Source organism: Elgaria multicarinata, chromosome 14 (genome assembly GCF_023053635.1).
Source record: "Elgaria multicarinata webbii isolate HBS135686 ecotype San Diego chromosome 14, rElgMul1.1.pri, whole genome shotgun sequence".
Lineage (NCBI taxonomy): Eukaryota > Metazoa > Chordata > Lepidosauria > Squamata > Anguidae > Elgaria > Elgaria multicarinata.
The window spans coordinates 14,641,800-14,663,275 of record NC_086184.1 but is presented as its reverse complement, the minus strand read 5'-3'; the positions used below and the strand labels follow the sequence as shown (position 1 = coordinate 14,663,275).

Genomic DNA, 21,476 nt, shown 5'->3' with positions numbered 1-21,476 from the left:
CTTATACGACATTTTGAGAGTGTGGGGAGATCGCCCCACATCATCCCCACGCCGAGCCGTAAAACCCTGAGTAGATGATGCAGGAGGATCTCCAAAGGCATATCGTATCCAGACACGCGAGCTGTGAAACTCATGAGGAGCAGGAGCTCTGGCTATGCCGATCACCTAAAAGGTGCCAGAGTGGTCACCATACCTATTCTGGGATAGCAAATTCCCACACATCCTGCTGACAAATTGACCTATTTATCCACCTTCCTGTAAAACCTCAAGTATGGAGTAGGCAAAAACCTGCATAAAGGAAAAATCCTACTCAGCCCTCCCCTCAAAGGGAGCGACTGACTAAGTCCCATACTAGAAGAGGGAAGGAGAGAGGGAGGAAGGGAGCCGAAAAGACAGAGAGGCTGAGTAAGGGGAGGGACCAGCCTTTATAGGCTTGGCCCCAGCCCTGCCTCACGTGGCCCACGTGTGCAACACGTGAGGCCTTTATTCCCCTCCTCCCCGCTGCAACTACTATTTCTCCCCCTGACACCATGCCAGCCAAGGGGGATAAAAGACTTTTACAAGTATTTATTCCAAGCTTGTTAAATGTGACCAATAATAATACTTCCCATCCAATATAAAAGGAATATGCTGAAGTGCATCTGTTGAGCTTGTGTGTTGTTGTGGCTAAGAGACGTGAACTTAGAAATTCCTGGTTCAAATCCCATCTCTGTCCCAAATTTACTAGTCACTCTGAGGTGTATCGCATTCCCAAAGTCTCAGCCTCCATAAAAACAATGGCCTACCCTACAGGGTTCTTGTAAGGATTACCGAGATAATGTACGTTGAGCTGTTTTTTCAACACATGAAAGGCATTATACAAATGCTAAGTATTTATTATTATAATTTGAAAAGACATATTCAGATAGCTGTTTAACATGCTGTTTAACATCTACGTGAAAGCACTGGGTAAAATCATCTGGAGATTTGGGCTGCAGAGTCATCAGTATGAAGATGGTAACCAGCTCATTTACATCTGATCCTAGGGAGGCAGTGAAAATTGTTGTCTGTCAGCTGTGAAGGATTAGATGGGACAGAACAAGTCAAAACTTAATTTCAACAAGACAGACGTACTGCAGGTGGGTGGACCATCTGACTCAGGGTTAGGTGAACAGCCTATTTTCATCAATGAATCATTTCTTGTAAAATATCCACTTGACATTATACAGATGCAGCCATATGTCAGAAAAACAGATCTCACACATTAATAAAATTTCACAAATTGTTACATTAACGAATCGTGTCATGACACCCGGAAAATACCAGGATCTCTATGATAATCCACATTTTCGTTGATCTTATTATGTACTATTAGTGCCTCAACAAGAACTTTTGCTGTTCTAAATATAACATACATCAGTGTCTTTTAATAAGAAGAGCAACTTATCTGGAGAAGATTGTCCTACTTTAGAAGTTAAAAGGGATAACTTTATTTAATACAAGTATCTTTATACACCTCACATTCAACCATGAAGTAAACAATCTCTTCAGTGATTTGAGAATAAAAGAAACAAAGTCAAGTTCTTCTAAGGATATTCTTAATTTGGCTTTCCCATTCCACAAGGGATAAAATATTCAATCAGGCCTTAGGAAAAGCCACGCTTAATTTGGCATTGATTGGATCCCTTACATAATTGGGGATAGCAAAAGGAGGCATCGTTTATACAATGGCTTTGATTTACATGTCTTTATTTCCTCTCCTTATGTCTGCTTCTCAATAGATGATAGACCAGGTCCCATCATAACCTAGAGAAAACAAAAGGGCTGTTGACAGACCCCGTATTTAAAATGACCACCTGCATTTTGTATCTCCAAGCACTGCAGCATATCTCTTTAAAAACAGATAGTGACCCAGTTTGCATGATTATCACACCCACCATGGCTTATTTAAACCAAGAGGAGTTGTGGCACCAGTGGGTGCCAGATTGTCTATTCAAGACCCAGCCATGGCTTGTCATGTTATCCGAACCCAGGTTGGAGGGGTTGTTTAACCCATGGGCTGTTGTAAGGATATTTGAGGGTTGTTTAAGTCAAAAACAACCCCTGCTGCCCGAGTTTGTATGATACAACAAACTATGGCAAACCCTAACTGGCAGTTGAATATTCAAAATGACCACCTGCACATGCCACAATTAAATGTGGCTTAAATAAGTCATGGTGGGCTACAAACCAGCCCATTATATATGGGGGATGCCAGATTAAAATAGCCTTTACCCAAAGATAGAGGATCCATTTAAGACCCTCCCTTTTTAATCCCATAACCCCCCCATTCAGTCTGAATGGCTGCTAACTTAATCAAGGTTGGTACCATTAGTAATCTGCAAATAAATTTCTCTTGTGGCTTTTCTGAAGGGTCCAAAACTTCTCAATGACCCATAACAAGGTACAATATCTGTGGAAGAGATCGTGATTGATATAATTCTAGGGATATATTTATTAGCTTCCCACCGCTGATCTGACAGAAGCAAAAAACCCATTCAGTGTTCTTTCTGCTAATAGGCCACTCCTATGAATTTGGGTATATTAGCTACCTGCCTGACAGAACACAATTATTATGAGATCAGGTTCGTAACTTTACATGGCATTTCCTTGGGATGTGCAGCTGACCTTAGTTAGCAAGGAATGCTTCCCCGCCCACCCCAGCTACAACTCTTCCTGACAAAGCCAAACCTTGTCACTGTCAATTATGCCCTAGTTACCTCATGATTAGACTACTGTAACACATTCTAGGATCCTGTTCAGACGACACGCCAAGCCATGATGGTTCAGCATTTTGAGTTAAACATGGTTTAGCATGTTGTGTGAACCATTCCTAACCATGGTGGTTATATAATGATGTTTAAAACATGCTCACTAACCATTTGCTGCAAAAGGGTTAGCAGCTTAACCACAGCTTAATGTGTTGTCTGAACAGGCACTAGGTGGGGCTACCCTTAAGAAGTGTTTCGAAACCTCTACTGGTGTAAAATGTTTCTACCAAGTTGCTGGCTGGGGATATGCCCAGTGTGGTGAGAGCCAGTGTGGTGAAGTGGCTAGGGTGTTAGACTGGGAGTCGGGAGATCCAGGTTCTAGTCCACACTCGGCCATGGAAACCCACTGGGTGACTTTGGACCAGTCACAGACTCTCAGCCCAACCTACCTCACAGGGTTGTTGTGGTGGTGAGGATAACATGGAGAGGAGGAGGATTTTGTATGCCGCCTTGGGTTCCTTGGAGGAAAAAAGGCGGGATATAAATGTAATAAATAAATAAATAAATAAATATGCATTCAGAACATATTATACTACCTGTGTTCAATCTACACGGGTTGCCAGTTTGTCTCCAGGCTCAATTCAAGGTGCTGCTTATAACCTTTAAAGCCCTAGATGGTTTAGAACCTGGATGGATACCTCACGGATGCCTTCTTCCATATGTTCCACCTACATGCTGTATTCAACATCTGAGGCCTTGCTGCAGATGAGCAGCCTGTAGGAGAACAGCCTTTTCAGTACTGGGACCAACTTTGTGAAATGCCCTCCTGAGGTATGTTTGTCTGACCCCAAGCATTTATTCTTTAGGGCTTCTAGCCCAAACATGGCTGTTCCAGAAGGGTTTTGGTTGATTGTTCTATTGACTTTCTCATTTTAGTGCTGCTTCTCCATGATCAAAATTTTGTGATATTTGATATATGTAAACTTACACTGGATATGCTTTTATGTATTATATGACATGTTTATGCTGTAAGCTACTTTGAGTTCACTTATGGAAGAGGGGAAGAGGTGTGGAATAAATAAATAAATAAATAAATAAATAGTGCAGCGTTATGTTTAGGGGCTTTAACACAACCATGCTGTTATACTGAAAGAAACAGACTGTACCTTGGCTGCTTTTAAAAAGCCTAAATGCAGATCTAAGCACGAACATATTATAGTGTTATTTTTATAATGCATTCTACAGTAGGTATCTGATTCACAGTTGCTATATATAGAAACATCATATGGTGACAGTGAAATATTTTTGGTAATGTCCTTAAATAACTAGTAATGAAAATTTAAATAGGAATCTTCTTATACTTGTATTTCCTGTCTATTAGTAGCACTGCTGGGCTGCCTTTCAGTAATTATACTGATGTTCAAAAAATTATTTCCAGTGCAATCCAAAAGGGATATAAAAAGGCTGCTTTTCTGGATGGAGTTGGTAAACCCTGAACCTCACATTCGTAATGTGCTTCAGTATGGTGTGCTTTTGGAGATAATTGGTTCCTTTAAAACAATACAGAACAAAACTGGGGATGGAGTGGAAGAAGGTTGCCTTTATAGAACTACAGTTCCACAACACTTTTAAGCTAAGCTTTACTCTCTCGCAGGTTTAGCTTTATCCTTGTCTAGATGATACAAAGCTGTGTTTTCCAACTTTCTACCGCCCAGAAATACTGGTCCAATCGATGAATTTGTTGAGGAACTTATAGGATATTATAGGAATCCGCCATAGTACTTCTGCATTTTTCAGAGTATTCTGGGGCATGTTCACATTCTGTCTATGTGAGGAGTTCGTCAGTCTCTTGGGCTTCTGATCTGAGCTACGCACCCGAAACAGACAGGAAATTCACCTGACGGTGTTTCGATGAATAGTGATGACCAAGCTATGTTTCAAGGACTCTTGTCCACCATTACTGCTCTTCTTGCTGAAGAATTCTTTATAAGCTTCTGATCTTATTAGGAACTTCCCTGCAATTCACTTTGAAAGTAACTGATCTGTAGGGATGGGGAAAACTGCAATTTTTCAAGCTTGCCTACATTTTTAGAAAATCACTTCAAAATTCATTTTGGGTTGTTCCCATTTTTGTTTTCGACCCGTTTTCCAGCAGCTTCTAACAGGAAAAGTGTGCATTTCAAATGGGAAAACGTGCATTTCTGTGTATATTTATTTCAAAAGTGTGCATTTCCCCCCACCCATTGGTGAAGCATGAAAATGGATTTTTTAAATGCTCATTTGAAAGTTGTTGTTTTTTAATGCATTTTTTAAATGCAATTGCAGATTTTGGAATCTGGAAACATTTCCTGGGCACCTGTTCACATTTCGGATTGCGAATGGGACATCGTCGCATGATAGAACCCAGTTTCTCATACATCCCCACTAGTCTAGGGAATGGAATAGTGCTGTGACTCAGATACACTGTGATCCTGTGCATTACACATCTCCCACTGTTTAGGCTTTGTTTATTTATTTTATACTCCACCTTTCTACCAAAACATGGGACTCAAAGCAGCTTACAGGAACAATTAAAACTAATTAAAACAATACATAAAATGCAATAAAACCTCAGTAAACAGTGCCCAACCCAACAGATCCGCTTACAGACTGAAGGCCTTCTGAAATAAATTAGCCTTTGCCTGCTGGTGGAAAAACAGCACAGAGGGAGCGAACCTAGCATCCCTTAGGAGAGAGTTTCACAGGAGCGGCCACCAAAAATGCCCTCTCACAGGTCACCATCAAATGTGCCTCTGAAGGCATCATCTCAAAAGTAAGGCCTCTCCAGAAGATCTTAAGAACCAGGCAGTCTCATCTGAATCATCTGAATCATTAGATTTGGGAGATTAATAACAGGAGTGGACGTTTGCCATCACACCTTGCTTGTGAACCTCCCAGGAGCATCTGGCTGGCCTCTGTCAGAAACAGAGAACTGGGCTGAACAAATCTTTGGTCAGATAAAGTAAGGCAATTTCTTACGTTCTTATGTAATTTAGTTGCATTATGTAAGAATAAATTGCTGAGCCTTTGCCAGGTTATTAGTATAGGCCTGCCTCCTCCATCAGCTTTGCTGTAAGTAGTTTCCCAAATGTCTAGATGTACACAGCTTTAATACACAGAGCTCAAGCTTCTGTAAATCTCTTGCAAACATAGAGCAGCATGTAGTTGGTCTATATCAGGGAGAGAAAAGCTACATATGGTGCTCAGTCATAACAGCTGAGCATTAAAAGAAGTGCAGCTTTGCATCTCACTCAACCTGACACCAAATGAGGCCAGCAATAAATAATTAATAATAATAATAATAATAATAATAATAATTTAAAGAACCATCTTGTAATTAATACGTAGTTTTTATTCCAAAAAAATCTTTGTCATCTCCTCAAGTGAGTATTTTGCCAATCGTAGCAACCCAGGGATCATTGCTTGCTGCTTTTAAAATTTAACACTCTTAATTATTTCCTGGCATAAACTGACTCTCACTGAGAGAGATAGAGAAGAGAGAGAGAGGATTCTCCATCTCCTGGAAAATGAGTGTACAATTCTAATCTGAACTGTATGCTGCAGTTACATTTAATAAAGTATGTTCTAAGGGCTATTATTATTATTATTATTATTATTATTATTATTATTATTAATTTTCTTTCTATGTATATACTGGGCTAAAGATATTTGTGGCTGTCACACATGCTAAGACCCATATGGCTCACTCACATACTTTCCTGCCCCAGAGTATTTATTTATTTATTTATATTTATATACCGCCCCACAGCCAAAGCTCTCTGGGCGGTTTATAATATGAAGTAGCCATTTACATCATAATGCAACGGTGTGCCAGGCAGAGGGTTATTCTTTGCAAGAGGAGGGCTTCCTGAAGTAGATGGCTTTGCTTTTGCTCTAATGCTCTCCACTCACCCTCGTAACCTGATAATCCAAAAGAGTTGTGTGAACAGTACGGATGTGAGAGAAATCTGTTTGGCAGGTAGAGTTCAATATGGTTTCCTAGGCTCTGACCTGAGGACTTGGTTTTGGTTCCTGCTGCTGCACCCGATTTGATCTGCAGCGAGTTGGGTCAGTCTGCAGATTTTCCAGGTTCTGCAATTTGCACAAACCAATGGCCGAATTTGTGCAAATTACACAAATTATGGCCAAATGCATGGAATTCGCGCCAATTCGGCTGAAATGTCCACAAACTGCTCGGACATTTGTGCAAATTGTGGAGCATTTTTAAAAAATGCACAAAGAAGTTCCCAGAGTCCATTCATGTCACAGAACTCTATCGAGCCAAAAAAGACCTGGCTATCCCATTGATGGACATTACTAGTGAATAGGGAATGAACAGGGCATGAACAAGGGATCGGTAGAGAGGAAATGGTACCATGAGCCAGACGATAGGGTGGCCACGTAGGGATCACCAAAAATAGAAGAAAATGCACCACCCAAAAAACAACACAAAGGAGACAGCAATTTGCATGTGTTAATTTATATGTGTAGAAACAAATGTGCTAATTTATAAGTGTAGATACAATGTCCCCAGTTACCTAGGGAGGTTGTGGGCTCTCCCACACTAGAGGCATTCAAGAGGCAGCTGGACAACCATCCGTCAGGGATGCTTTAGGGTGGATTCCTGCATTGAGCACGGCGTTGGACTCTATGGCCTTATAGGCCCCTTCCAACTCTACTATTCTATGATTTTATGATTCTATTAGTATTTAAATTGAAATACAATACATCTCACCATAGCAGGGAAGACAGAGGAGGTAAGCTGAGTGCCTGCCGAGTCTGCCATCCAGGTGCTAACTGATGAAGAGCAAGCTCTTTGACTTTAAACTAAACTTGGACTGGGCACCCCATCAAATAGAGGAATAAACCTATAATTGGACGCAACAGTTCCTGACTTTGAGTATTTGTGAGGCTTTTCATTGAAATAGAGTAAGTGTTAATAAAACTTTGATTAGGATGATTATGACTGCATGTAATTTGCCAAAGGGGGGGAGGGTATATTCCCAGTTTGTCCCATTATTAAGCAATTAAGGCAACAACCCATGTTCTTATGTAAGAATTAAAAACTAAATTAAAACATTGTCCCTAACTTTTGAGCTAATGGGAGTTTAAGTTGAGAGTGAAGGGTACTAGTGTTTACTGTGTGGTTTATTTTTACTCTTTTAATAGTTATATTACTTTCTATAGAGAAGTTAACCAATCCTGGTATACAATAAACTCCTTAAAAGAGAACTGAATGGGGCTTTACCCTTCTTTTTCATGTCTGAACATTTACATTTGGATTAAAAGTTTTTTTAAAAAAAAAATGGCAGAGGGCTTTTCAATCTTTGATTACTAAAGGCTCCAGACTCTCCAAATTCTGGGAGCTAAATCATTCCTCTTGCTGATAAATCTCTGTCCAGAATTAATCTAATTTAAGACAACAGTTCCTACCCGCAGCTCAAATACAAAAGACACAACACAAAAGATAAGAGGCATGCGGAGGGGAGAGGAAAACAAGCAAAGTCGGGTACCAGTTCTTGAAGCTACATAATCTCAGTAATATCACCTGAGCTGGTCAGGTGTGGAAAAGATGACGAAAAGAACAGAACGTAGAAAAGATGGCAAGATCAAATCCAAAGCAAATTATTTATTTTAAGAGTAAGGCTTCTATTTTTATATATCTGGCAATCGAAGCTTACGAAGAAAATAAAACCAACTACGAACCAGTTACCTAGGGAGGTTGTGGGATCTCTCCCACACTAGAAGCATTCAAGAGGCAGCTGGACAACCATCTGTCAGGGATGCTTTAAGGTGGATTCCTGCATTGAGCAGGGCGTTGGACTCGATGGCCTTAAACGCCCCTTCCAACTCTACTATTCTATGATTCTAGGAACCTCAAAACTTTTCATTTCAAAGTTTAAACATGATCACAAAGGGAGAGAGGCCAGCTGAGAGAGAAAAGGGAGACCTGGTTCAAAGACACGATTGCCTCAAAATATCTAGGAACATTGACATTCTCTTTCCTCTGACGGTAATGGCTTCCCCCCCCCCCTTTTCTTTCTTTCTTTCTTTTTTAGCTTCTTAGCCAACTTCCCACTCCTCCCTTCCCAGCCCCCTGTTGCTGCGTACCATCCCAAAGCTCTAGTATAAAGTTTGGCTTTTGCAGCATGAAGCAGCTGGGCAAAGCTACCAGGGAATGATAATGACCTCAGAAATCTGCTGTTAGCTCGACTACAATAGGGTGCTCAGTCTAGTGGAAAATTGTGTTCATCAGCTAACTCTGCTCAGTTACTAATTGACATTGCCAAATATTTTAAGAACAATTGGAATGCGCAAGCAAAAAAAAAAATGAAGATCTTAATCCTCAGACTTAAATTTTTTGCCTGTTTTTGTTCACAGAGACCATTTGATGATTATCACCGTCGAAAGAAAGAAAGAAAGAAAGAAGAAAGAAAGAAGGAAAGAAAGAAGGCATCATAACATTTCCTGTCCTGCATCTTTGCAGCTCTGTCCAGTACAAAAGCTTTTTATATGCTCTGTCAATGGGCATAAATATAGGCTGAAATGCATTGTTTAAGGAGGAGTTCGCTGCCATAGAAAAATCAGAAATACTGAAAAGGTTCCAAACCAGCTGATCAAACAATTTGTGCCAAAGTCAACATGAAGTACTACGGACGAGAATAAATTATTATAGTTAACAATATTTTATTTTCCTTCCTTCCTTTCCTTTTTTTTAAAAAAAACTCTCTCACTTTCCATTGATCATGTAACTTGGCCTACTTTATTTAATGAACTGGAGGGTCACTGCATTCAATTACCCCTTTCATACTATCAAGACTTCAATTATCTCCACACCAAAATTATAGGCAAATGCAGAAGGTACTACCCTACTAGCTATAACAAACAGTATCATTTCTTACTACATTAAGTTTTAATTATTCTATGTGCTAATTCCTAAGCAAAATCTGTCTCAATTTGGATTCATACAAAGAGTCCCGGACGACTAGCGACCTTATTTCGGCATGTGTGTGTTATATGTCATCTCTCTCCTATCAAAATTCATAAAGCTAACTTATTTTTTATTTACATTTGAGATGGACAGTACAAGGGGTAGTCAGGTTGGTTATTAGAGGTTATCTGAGAAGGAGGACTATTTCTATAAAGCACGGAAGCTGTTACTTATGATGAATTAAGAGCTCATCACCTGGAAAGGATGAACACAACCCGGCCAAAGCAAAGCACTTTTTAAATGTCATGAGTTTTGATGGGAGAGCTATAAGCACAAGGCTAAATCAAGGGGACTTACTCCCGAGTAATGAGGTTAGGATCCTTGTAACAGGATAAGAGTCACCTGTTGGCATGCAGTTTCTATCTGCTTCCCTTTGCATTGTAACCAGAGAACAACAACGAAAGTGATAAAAAATATATACACACACAAAGACGAATGATCTGTGCGATCGGTTTTGTCCATTTTCTGTTAGAAAATATGACCTCTCCATTTGTCAAAAGGTCCGAGTTTTAGCAGTTGATCTTCAGCTTAGTTCTCAGCGGTTTGGAGAGCCGAAGAACAAACACATTTTCTGGTTCACTGGAGTCATTTTCACATGTTCACTGATTCAAACATTCTTTTACTCACATAACAAACAGCTGCATACCGCATTAGCCCAGCCACTGACAGTCACACATCTCTGCAATAACTGTTTGATTGCAAACTTGACCCTTTCTTCTTCTCAGCCTGAACTAGACATTTTTTAAAAAAAACCAACAACCAGCCACTCCATTCCCAATCCTCCTTTGCAAAGAATTACATCAGATAACAAAGACTTCTCTGCCACTCATTGTAACCCTTCTTCTAGAGATCTGTTCTAAGAGGCACTGTGTATAAAGGTTTTTTTTTTATGATGAATTCAGAACTACTATCATGTTAAGAGCACCAATTGATATAAAAAGGAATTCATTGGTTAAGATCTGGAAAAAAAAATAGTTTCTCAGGCCCTACTGACCCAGTATGCAACAAGAAAAGAATCGAGTGATGCAAATTAAGTTCTGAGACCTTGTTGTACGGGCTTAGAAATTGGTTAAACAGTGTTTTTTGTAGTAATTTCGTAATGGCTGTCTCAGTGACCATTTCCCTTTAACTTTAGGAATCACAGACCTCCTTTGTATGCTGCAGGTTCATCTTCCAAAGGTAGTAATAATTATGCAATGATTTAAATCTGTGTCTTTGAGAACTTTACAGTGGGCAAAGGAATATTGGGGGGGGGCAGAGGGAGGTTAACTTAATTTTGTTTATTTATTTATTGCATTTTTATACTGCCCAATAGCCAAAGCTCTCTGGGTGGTTCACAAAGGTGCATTCTAGTATTTGGCACTCGGCATCAACGACATGGCTCATCATACTAAATTTCCATTCTGAGGCACAATTAGAAATTATTCATTCAAACCCACATGATTGAAAATGGATTCAGTATATACGTTTGCAAATTTAGGATAAATGTTGCTGAATAGGGTGACCAACTGTCAGGATTTCCCCGGATTTGTCCTGGTTTTTGTTCTTTCCATGGTGTCAGGGGGGATTTTCTATAACTTTCAATAATGTCCTGGAATGACACACCTTCCTCTTTAAGGCTGCCATTAGCATGGCAGGAGGGAATGACATGCTTTCTTGAGGCACATCATTCCCCCACCCTGAGCTCCAATTGAGGTCTTAAAGGGGAAAGTGGGTCATTCGTGGACATTATAGAAAAGGCCCCCATTGGAGTGGATGGTGGTGGTGCAGAATGAAATCCTTTCCCCTCCTCCACTCCAATCGGGTTCTTTAAAGTGGCGGGGGAAGAACGTACTTTCTGCAGGACTCAGAAAGCTGCTTCCCCCCCCACACACACTAGGTGTCCTCTTTTTTGGTTTCCCAAATATGGTCACCCTATTGCTGAACCTATTTGGCTATCATTTCTTATATATATAAACAGTAACGGTGCAATCCTAATGCACCTAGACCTCAAGGGCCCATAAGATGGTTCAATTTTCCCCTTCCAAGGTCAGAGACTGAACTCCAACCTCCAAAGAGGAAGCCAGAGATCCAACCCTCTACCCCAGCCCCCTCACAGCTGGTATGGGCTTGCTACCTTGTAAAATGCTGCAAAAATACTGGCTTCCTGTGGGGAAATATAGGGAACTAGTGGTGGAGATGTGAAGGCTTGGGGTGGGGTGGGGTGACTCAGGGGGGGAAATGGAAAAATTCAGGGGGAAATGTCCCCCCTCCCATATTTTCCCCAAAATCCCTGATAATAAACTTCATTTGTTTGTTTTTATTCCTCCCTCCATTTTTTCTGGTGGTTTCAAGTTCCAAAACAGGGGGGAGAAAGGCACCCAAATCATGTGAAAAGAAGCGAGAATCAAATTCTCAGGATGCTGAACTTCTTTATTTGTAAGTTGAATGGACCGATGCGTTTCGGCCTGTATCTTTTCAAGGCCTTCTTCAGTTCATCACATCTTTAACCATAGAGCTGGCCCTGTTTGGAACATGGGAATGCAAAGACAGGACAAAGGAAGAGAGGTTCTGTCAGCTGGGCCACATTCTCAGTTTTGTCTGGTTTTTTTAATTGGTAATTTGATTGATGGATATTCTACTGGTCCATAGTAAGCCAAAAAGCAACAGAAAATCAGAAATGAGTTTTGTTTTGTTTTTAACTCTCAGCCTGTAAAGGAACAGAACCATCCTCCATTTTTTAATTTAGTTTGCTTTTAAAAGATTATGGGGTTAAAATGTGTGTGAGCACATGCACATGCCCTAGCCAGTTTCAACCAAAACATTAATAGTTTAGAGTCAAAAGTTTAGTTAGAATTTAGAGGGCTGGAAGTTGTGCTCAGAGGAACAGGAGATTAAAAGTTCAATAGAAGGTCAGAGGAAGAGAGAAAGAGGAGAGAAGTTTCAACTATGGAAACAGAAACTTAGTTTACAGAAATGAACAAAAAACTATCTTTCTGGATACTTGGAGTTGGGGAGAGAAGAAAAAACAAACTAATTTTAAGAGTTTGGCTGCCAGTCATTTGGCTGCCAGTCCAGGTCCGGGCCCGATTCAAAGTGCTGGTATTAACATTTAAAGCCCTAAACTTCTTGGGGCCAGGCTATCTGAAGGAACGCCTCCTCCCATATGTACCTGCCCAGACCCTAAGGTCATCCTCAGGGGTCCTTCTCCGTGAGCCCCTGGCAAAGGAAGTGAGGCAGGTGGCTACCAGAAAGAGGGCCTTCTCTGCTGTGGCACCCCGGCTGTGGAATGAGATCCCTACGGAGGTTCGCCTGGCACCTACACTATATTCTTTTAGACGCCAGGTGAAGACCTTTTTATTCTCCCAGTATTTTAACAGTCTATAAATTAATTTTAACTTTGCTGTTTTAAATTTGTATTTTAAATTTGTATTTTTGCATTGCTGCTGTTTTTATCTTGGTTGTGCTATTATATTGTATTTTATATTATGGTTTTATACTGTTGTTTTATACTTGAATTGTCTTAATTTTGTAAACCGCCCAGAGAGCTTCGGCTATTGGGCAGTATAGAAATGCAATAAATAAATAAATAAATAAATAAATAAGAAATAAACATCTAACATAGAAAGGCAGAAGAGCAGAAAGAAGCAGAAGAAAATGGAGAGGGGGGAGGGACGGGGGAGGAAAAAAGAGAGGAAGGAAGGAAGGACAGACAGACAGACAGAAAAAAAGAAGCTGAGAGTCCTAGCAGAAAGAAGGCATCAGAGTTGGTGGAACTGGAGAACTGAATGAGAGTGTTAGACTGATAAAAGTAAGATATTGCTTAGATAAGGGACCTCTATAAAACAGGGACATACTTTAGTTATGTTAGCTAGATGTGAGGGCTTCTACACACAGTCTTCGGGGCGCCCCGAAATTCCTAGTGTAGCTACCTGGTCAGAAGAGACGGAGGAAGAGGCGGTGGCGGCGAAAAGTTCCCAGGGCTCGGCGGCTTCCTTGCTGCCGAGCCCAACTCCCCGCCGGCCTCCTCCTGCTGCCAGCGAAAGAGCTTCTTCCGCCGAGCTCTCCAACCCGGGTGGCTCTTTCGCCGGCAGCAGGAGGCCGGCGGGGAGTTGGGCTCGGCGGCAAGGAAGCCGCCAAGCCCTGGGAACTTTTCGCCACCGCCGCCACCTCTTCCTCAGTCTCTTCTGACCAGGTAGCTACACTAGGAGTTTCGGGGCGCCCTGAAGCGCTTTCGGGGCGCCCCGAAGACTGTGTGTGGAAGCCCTCTGTGTTTATCCCTGGGTGTTCTATTGCCACATTTCTAACATGTTTTTGTGTGTGCATTGCAGATCCATTTACATTTAAAACTCTTTTCTACTAACATTTTCTTCGGTGAAATTTTAATCTTTGTGATTTAAAATTTGTGAGCTCTATTCATGGGGGTGGGCAGAGTTATCAATCCCTCATCTATCAGCCAAGCCACACACTACCTAAACTAGACACCTGAGACCCAGAGAGTTTCACGGCTGGTTTGGTGGAGGCAGCCAGAGAAATGTAGACTTCCACCTGGTGACCAAAGAATGGGCCTTAAGGAAAAGGATCATTGACGCACTGTTTTGCCTGTTTTCCTTTCTACTCAGGGAACAGGTCATTGCCGGTCTGTGATACATCGTTTAAAGACCATCTAACACAGGAAGCTCTTATTTCAAAGTCCCCGATTTGCATGAGGTTTTGTTCTGCATGGGTTCTTTGGTTGCCATAGTTTAAAAATAGGACCAGGGGTAGGTGATCACTTTCTATACATCTTTCCACTACACACTTGGTCACTGCCCGAAATAGACCAGAGGAAACAATGAAATAGTCAATTGTAGAAGCTCCTAAGCGTGATAGAAAAGTAAATTCTCCATTACTGTCACCATTCACCCTCCCATTAACAATATACAAATCTAGCCTATTTAGCATTTGCATGAGGCATAACCCCGCGAAGTTGCATCCCTTGTCTTTAGAATGTCTAACTGGGAATTTTAAATTGTATGGTGTTTGATTGGAGTGTTGGTTGTTATACCGTAATAAACTTATTCATTCATTCATTTAAAGACAGTTTTTGAGATGTACATGCCGGTGCTGTTTAGTGATTAGACAGATTGCAAAGCCTAAGAGGACAGAATGTTGTGGGGACAAGAAACGCCCAATGAACAGTGTTGTTCCTATTCTGCCAAAAGCATCCAAGCTGTGACCTTCACATGAGAGGTTAGCATTAAAAATTACCATACTGCATTGTGTGTTTTTAGCTGCTTGTTCTAAAGCACAGGCCACAAACGTGTGGGCCAACCTTTAGGGAGTCAACGCTTACAGAGGGGTGAAAGCACATGCATTTTTAAAAAATGTGTGGACAAGGGCAACTGGTGTGGAAGAGTAAACCTTTATGTTGTCACATCGGATTTTCAATCCTCTTAAAACAAGAAATGACGTAATATAAAAATTAGCTCTTCCCATTTTCCCTCGTTCCTACACGGGGTTTTCAAATGTGTTTCAAAACTAGGAAGATAGGAAGCAGGCATATACCAAGTCAGATCCTTGATCCATCTAGCTCAGTATTGTCAACACTGACTGGCAGGAGCAGCTCTTTCCTTGCCCTACCTGGAGAAGCCAGGGATCGAACCTGAGACCTTGTGCATGCAAAGCATGCGCTCCACCACACTGAGCAATTGTAAATGAGGCTACAGTTCGGAAAAAACAGTCCCTGTGTGTTTCATGGGTATTTAAACAACAGCGTTAAGCACCATAGGAATTTGTGGAATGCAGAGGGCAGATTTATGTGTCTTAAGAGTTTCTTTACTGGTTTATAATAAGCCAGCCCCAAACCAACAGTTTCTTTCATATTAATTCTGGCCTTCGAAACAGAGGATACTGGAGCATGACAAGAACAACAAAAATAAACTAGCATCTACTTAATAACTGTAACAGTGGTTTGCCTTCAATACTAAAATATTTATCGAAAATAAGGGAGGGGGTCAGCCTAAAAAGAATTACCTTCAACAGCCTGCTACCAGATCTTTAACAGTGGACAATGTAATGCCTTAAGGTCTCTCAAACTGTCTTTCATTTTCTAGACTTAATGGCTGATTGCAGAAATCAATGTTGCCATTAGTAACAGAGTATTTGTTATGGCATGATTTCCTCTGTTGTTAGGCCTGCAGAATGATTACAATATTAGCGAGGTGCTTTTGTTATAAAGGGGCTGAAGATATAACTTTCAATTTACTATCCATTAGTTCGAGAGTCTAGAAATGAGAGATGAGGCCAGAAATCTTACCTTTCTTTTTTTTCTTTTTTCTTTTTTAAAATGTGCCAAGAAAACTCAATATTGTAGATAGCTTCAGTGAAATATTATTTTGCTTTGCTCTTTTGAACACAGCAGGTTAACATTAAACCAATGGAATATTTTGTTTCAAATCATTTTACTGACTAGCTTTCACGAGTTTTTAAACTGGGGAGTGTGCAGCCTCCCTGGGTGGGTGACACAGAACATCAGTGGGGCACCTATTGTTTTTCATTCATACCCCCATAGGCCCCAAACCTTCTGGCCTTAAACGCAAACCACAATTAGCCACATAAATGAACCATGTCCCACCACAGAATAAGGACTTGTAATGGAGTAACTGGAGTGCGGTTGCAGGGAAGGCTAAATGGAAAAGTCAACAGAAATCAGTCTGAAGCTGAGTGCCTCTACAGTAAATACATAGGTCCTAGATCCATCTTTGTCACTGGAGGGCCTGGTGGACTCCGTGGCATGGAGTACTTGGGGTCAGCTTCGGCTGATCCGCCAGCTACGGCCTTTCCTGGACAGGGACAACCTAGCCACAGTGGTGCATGCACTGGTAACTTCCCGAATAGACTACTGCAATGCACTCTACGTGGGGCTGCCCTTGAAGACGACGCGGAAGTTGCAGCTAGTGCAAAATGCAGCAGCTAGACTGCTGGCGGGTACATCTTACAGAGCCCACATAACACCGGTCTTAAAGGAATTGCACTGGCTGCCTATACACTACTAGTCGGAATTCAAAGTGTTGGTAATGACGTTTACCAAGCCCTAAACGGCTTGGGACTTTGATACTTGAGGGAGCGCCTCTCCTTAAATATGCCTGCCCGAGACTTGAAATCTGTTGAACGAGCCCTTCTCCGCATCCCACCAGCACAACACATTCGCTATGATGGGGCAAGGGAGAGGGCTTTCTCTGTTGTGGCACCCCGACTGTGGAATGCCCTCCCCTTGGAGGCCCGACTGGTGCCAACGCTGATTTTATTCCAGCGCCAAGTGAAAACATGGCTTTTTAACAAAGCTTTTAATGGTTGAATTCACTAAGCTGGCACATTGTTTTAACTGTTTTAATAGTTTTACTGCTTTTAAATTATATATTGTTTTAACTTGGTTTACGGTTTAATTTGTTTTTAGATGTGTATATTTACTGTTTTTATACTGTATGCTTTTATCTGCACGCCGCCCTGAGATCTTATTGATATAGGGCAGGATATAATGTTTTAAATAAATAAATAAATAAGCATATTAATAAATAAATTATCATATTAATACACAAGCAAAAACCATTGCAGTGGTTTGGGAACTGGACGTATTATAGACAAATGAACAATCCTATTAAATTTAACGATGTATGTATGACATAAGGCAGTGGCCACAATATTCAGTTTAGACCCCATTTGAACCTTCTCAAGCTAACGTTGCAAACAGTTTATACCTCACTTTCATTTGGATGTGAGGATCTGCAGGAAAGGGAATCTGAGAGTGAAAGGGAAAATTGGAACCAAAAAGAAAAGTATCTCCCCAATAGATTTTCAAGCACCAGTACCATATGCGGAATGGCTAAAGTATGTGATAAATGGACGACTGAAAAGTGCAGTAAAAAGACAGAAAGATTATGCTTCTTTCAACAACAAAAAACACGCAACAGGTTAGGTATAAAAATAGTATTTGAACATGACGTCTTTTTAGAACCCTAATGAGAAGCATTGCTATGTTGCTAGCATCACCTGTGTTGGAAGAATTATATGAGCTAGTCCAGCTGAAAGAAGAAAAATGTGGCATACCTGAGGATGAAGGTGAAGAAGGATGTGGACTGTCTTCCTGGGCACTTCCTGTCTGCGAGAGGCCTCCTCCCATTCCGCTCTCCTCAGTAATATTGGAGGACCCCGGCGTTGTTGACCTGCTAACCGATTGAGATTCCTGATCGCTCCCAGACCCACGGCGCTCTTCAATGCTGCTCTGAATTATCTCATCTTCTGCCTTCCTGTCTCTCTTGTGGACTCTGGAATGAACAACAACTTGGTGGTATGTTCTAAAAACCCTGCCACAGTCAGGGCATTCAGTTGGCTTCTCTTTCGTGTTGCTGTGACTCTGCATGTTGTAATCGAGCCCTTGGTTCATACCGTGAGACAGAAAATCTCGACTGCCTTCCAAAGGGTCTAGTTTGTTTGACAAGTCTCTCTGATTGCCCATTTTAGTGCTGTGAACCAAATCAGCAGGCATTTTCTGCTTGGAGCCATCTGCTCCTAGTAACACATACTCCCGCTTCTCCTTATCAAACATAACTCCAGCGTTTGCCAAAGTGTCTTCGTGGCTCCGCTGTATCTGGTGCTCTTTAGTCAAAAAACCATGTTCCGTGGCCATTCCTCTCGCCATAAGCTGCCACGCATGATAGCTGTTGATGGGGTCCATCTCAGCAGCCTTAGCGGCAGCCTGTAGCCGTTCTATACAGCTGGATTTGAGGGGAGGCACAAGATTGAGACAGCCTAATAAGGAATGCTTGTCCCCTTCAGCAAGGCTATGGCCAATGCCAGCAATGGGGGACAGGAGCTTGCCCAGGACTTCTCTCTCTTTCATGGGCAAATCTCCTTTGTTGTATGTTGGATTCTGCTCGCTTAAACCCGCTTTATCAGGAGCAAGGAAGCCACTTTGCAAGCAGGATAGGTATCTTGAGTACAAGTTGGCGTGCGCCTCCTGTGTCATGCTGCTGATGGACACAGGTCCCTCCGAGTCGCTGGGAGATTTGTTTTTCACAGATAACTTGTTCAGGTGGACCTTCATGTGGTTCTTAAGGAACCAAGGCTCTTTGAAGCGTCTCCCACAAATTTGGCAGCAGTGCTCAAAGGAATCCTTGTGCTTCCTCATGTGGCCTTTCAGGAACCAAGCTTGGCTGAAGACCTGCCCGCACACTTCGCACCGAAACTCATTGGCGGCCTGCTCTCCGTTCCCGTTGGAACCCTGGCCCTGAGCGGACTCTGCAGTGATGTGCGCTTTCTCCACGTGGCTGATCAACTCCTCCTCCTGGGACGCTGCAAAATCGCACAAAGTACACTTGTAAGGCTTGTGAAGGATCCGGATGTGCCTGTCGAGCTCCTCTCGCTTCTTAAACTTCCCTTTGCAAAAAGTGCACCTAAATCCGGCCGCTGTGGCTACCACTTCTTCCTGTACGCTGGCCGGCTTTGGAGAGGGAACAGGGTTGGAAATATCCGGAGGGTTGTGGTTAGCGGGCACAGACAGATTGCAGTTAGCAAGGGGCATGGGTTGAGAGTGCGGGTGTGCTTTGACGTCAGGTCTGGGTTGCAGGACGCTGCTTTTCATCTGCTTGTCCCGCAATATGGCCCTCTCTTCCAGCTCGTGCAAGAGCCTGTTTTCTTCCCGAACTCTCCCACGGCCTTTGCCGAGATTCCCCAGCTTGTGAGTGCGCAGGTGAATCTTCAAGTTCCCCTTCTGAGCTGCTCGGTGATCGCAGTAGGGACACTTGAACGGCTTCTCTCCTGTGTGGGTGCGCATGTGGAGCGACAGGATGCTGTTGAAACGAAAACGCTTCCCGCACAGGGGGCACGGGTACTTCCTGTTCTTCCTGGCATCGTCTTCTATATCACTCATCTGGGACATGATGCCTAAATTTTGCCCGTTTAAGAACTGCTGAAGGTCCACCCTCCCATTCAAACTGGTGTCGACCTCTCTGTTAAGTTGATTTGCCAGCAGGGCCATCTGACTGCTGATGGGCTGGTTTGCTATGGACACGTGGCTCTTCTCTTCTAGCAGAGTTGCTGTCTTGTCCTCGGGGGTCTGCCTGCTCTGGAGTTCTGGGAATGCATGACTGAGCTGGGATGTTATCTGGTGTAGCTTCTGGCTCATTGAATACTGGCCATTGAGGATGGAGCTGTTGAGGTGAGCATCAGCTTCTGGTCCAGCTGAAGAAACGCCAAGGCACAAACTAGCTTCCTCCATCCCTGAAAAGGAAGGAGAATGTGAGATTTGGAGTTAGTCCAGTTTTAGCAGCGGACCTACCAAAAAACATTTTGCATTTAAATTACACATGGCAACACACTACAGCCGAAACCAATAAAATGTATATTAAATGTCAAGTGTATGGCACACAATTGTGATTATGTTTTGTTTTAATTATACGGGGCCTTCATCACCCTGTATAGTTTTTGATTGCATGTATTAATTAGGATTTAAAAATGAACACATTGCCAATTTGAATATCTAGCTCTTAAATAAGTAGCGTTAAGCTTTCAACTTCATTCACCCTTCTTCCCTGTGAAACTGCACCTGTTTACATTTTTCAATCTATATAAAAGAGAAATGTTTTGCATCTTGCTCACTTCCCCTTTAAAAAAAACAAAAATAGAAATCCATTTATAAAACTTTCAGTCCCATTAAGCATATTCAATAAATTCCACATTCCACAATGAGAAAGATGGTTTTATGATTTGACGGGGGTGGGGGGGAGATGGCATGATATTTACTGGTACACAATAAAACAAGATAATGTTTGGGGGGGAAATAAAGTAAAGGACAAGCTTTCGAACAATAAAAAGGATTTTGCTTTAGTCAACAAAAAGTGCAGTAATATCTCATTAAGCTGATTAGTATGCAGCTTAGAAACAGTACTAGGTGCTGTAACACATGATTATAATCATAAAAATCCTTCAGTGTTTGCAAGTAAGCATTAACGAGGTATATTAAATTTTAAGGAGACTGCGACTAGCAGCTTTGCAAACCTCTGAGATTAAGATTTAACCCTTATGTTACAAAGCAATTGTTCCTCCATCATTTGGAAATGGTACCCCTCTAAAGAGGCATAAATTACCTCCTTAATTTGTCATGCAGATCATTCAGAAATTCACATTTAGAAGGGGGGAAAAAGTGGCTTGATTTTACCCAACCATCTTCATCTTGCAATTGGGTAAAAGATGTGATCTAAGGAACTCTGATTAGTTTTAAAAGAGCTCTCTTCTAGAACTCTATAAAACCCAATTAAAAGCCAAGGAAGGTGTCACAGGAAGCGTCAACAAGTTTAAGTATTTTTAATAACTTTCTCAATATACAGTAATGAGTACAAATGGTACCTACAAACTGTGCACTGCAGAAAATTAGAACTCAAAGCTGTTTGTTAAACAGGAGCGCTCAGTGCTGGTCAGCATAATTGTCCCTAATAATAACCTTCTCTCCTTGCCTAGTCTATTCAAGAGAGGGAGAAAATGTATCAATAAAATCTGAATTTTAAAACTGAACAAACTGGAAACACACAGAAAATCCGCCCTCTTGGTTTCTTTCAGCATTTCTCCAGTATAAAAATGACAAAATTCCTTCATAATGAATAAGCCACTTAATCCTTCCCACAATTTCAAATTATATCTATATCTCTCTATCTATTACAATACTTCTTCTTTTTAGTATAGAGAAGGGTTTATAAAACATT

General features: G+C 41.6%; 1 protein-coding gene across 1 annotated transcript in view; it reads right to left on the bottom strand.

The window, feature by feature from the left end:
- The window catches only part of ZNF536 (zinc finger protein 536), a 328,037-nt gene that overhangs the window by 71,814 nt on the left and 234,747 nt on the right, over positions 1 to 21,476 (bottom strand). The window contains exon 5 of the mRNA XM_063141427.1: positions 17,827 to 19,998. Coding sequence (XP_062997497.1) covers positions 17,827 to 19,996 — 2,170 coding nt within the window. The 5' untranslated portion in view covers positions 19,997 to 19,998. The remainder of the gene's footprint in view (positions 1 to 17,826; positions 19,999 to 21,476) is intronic.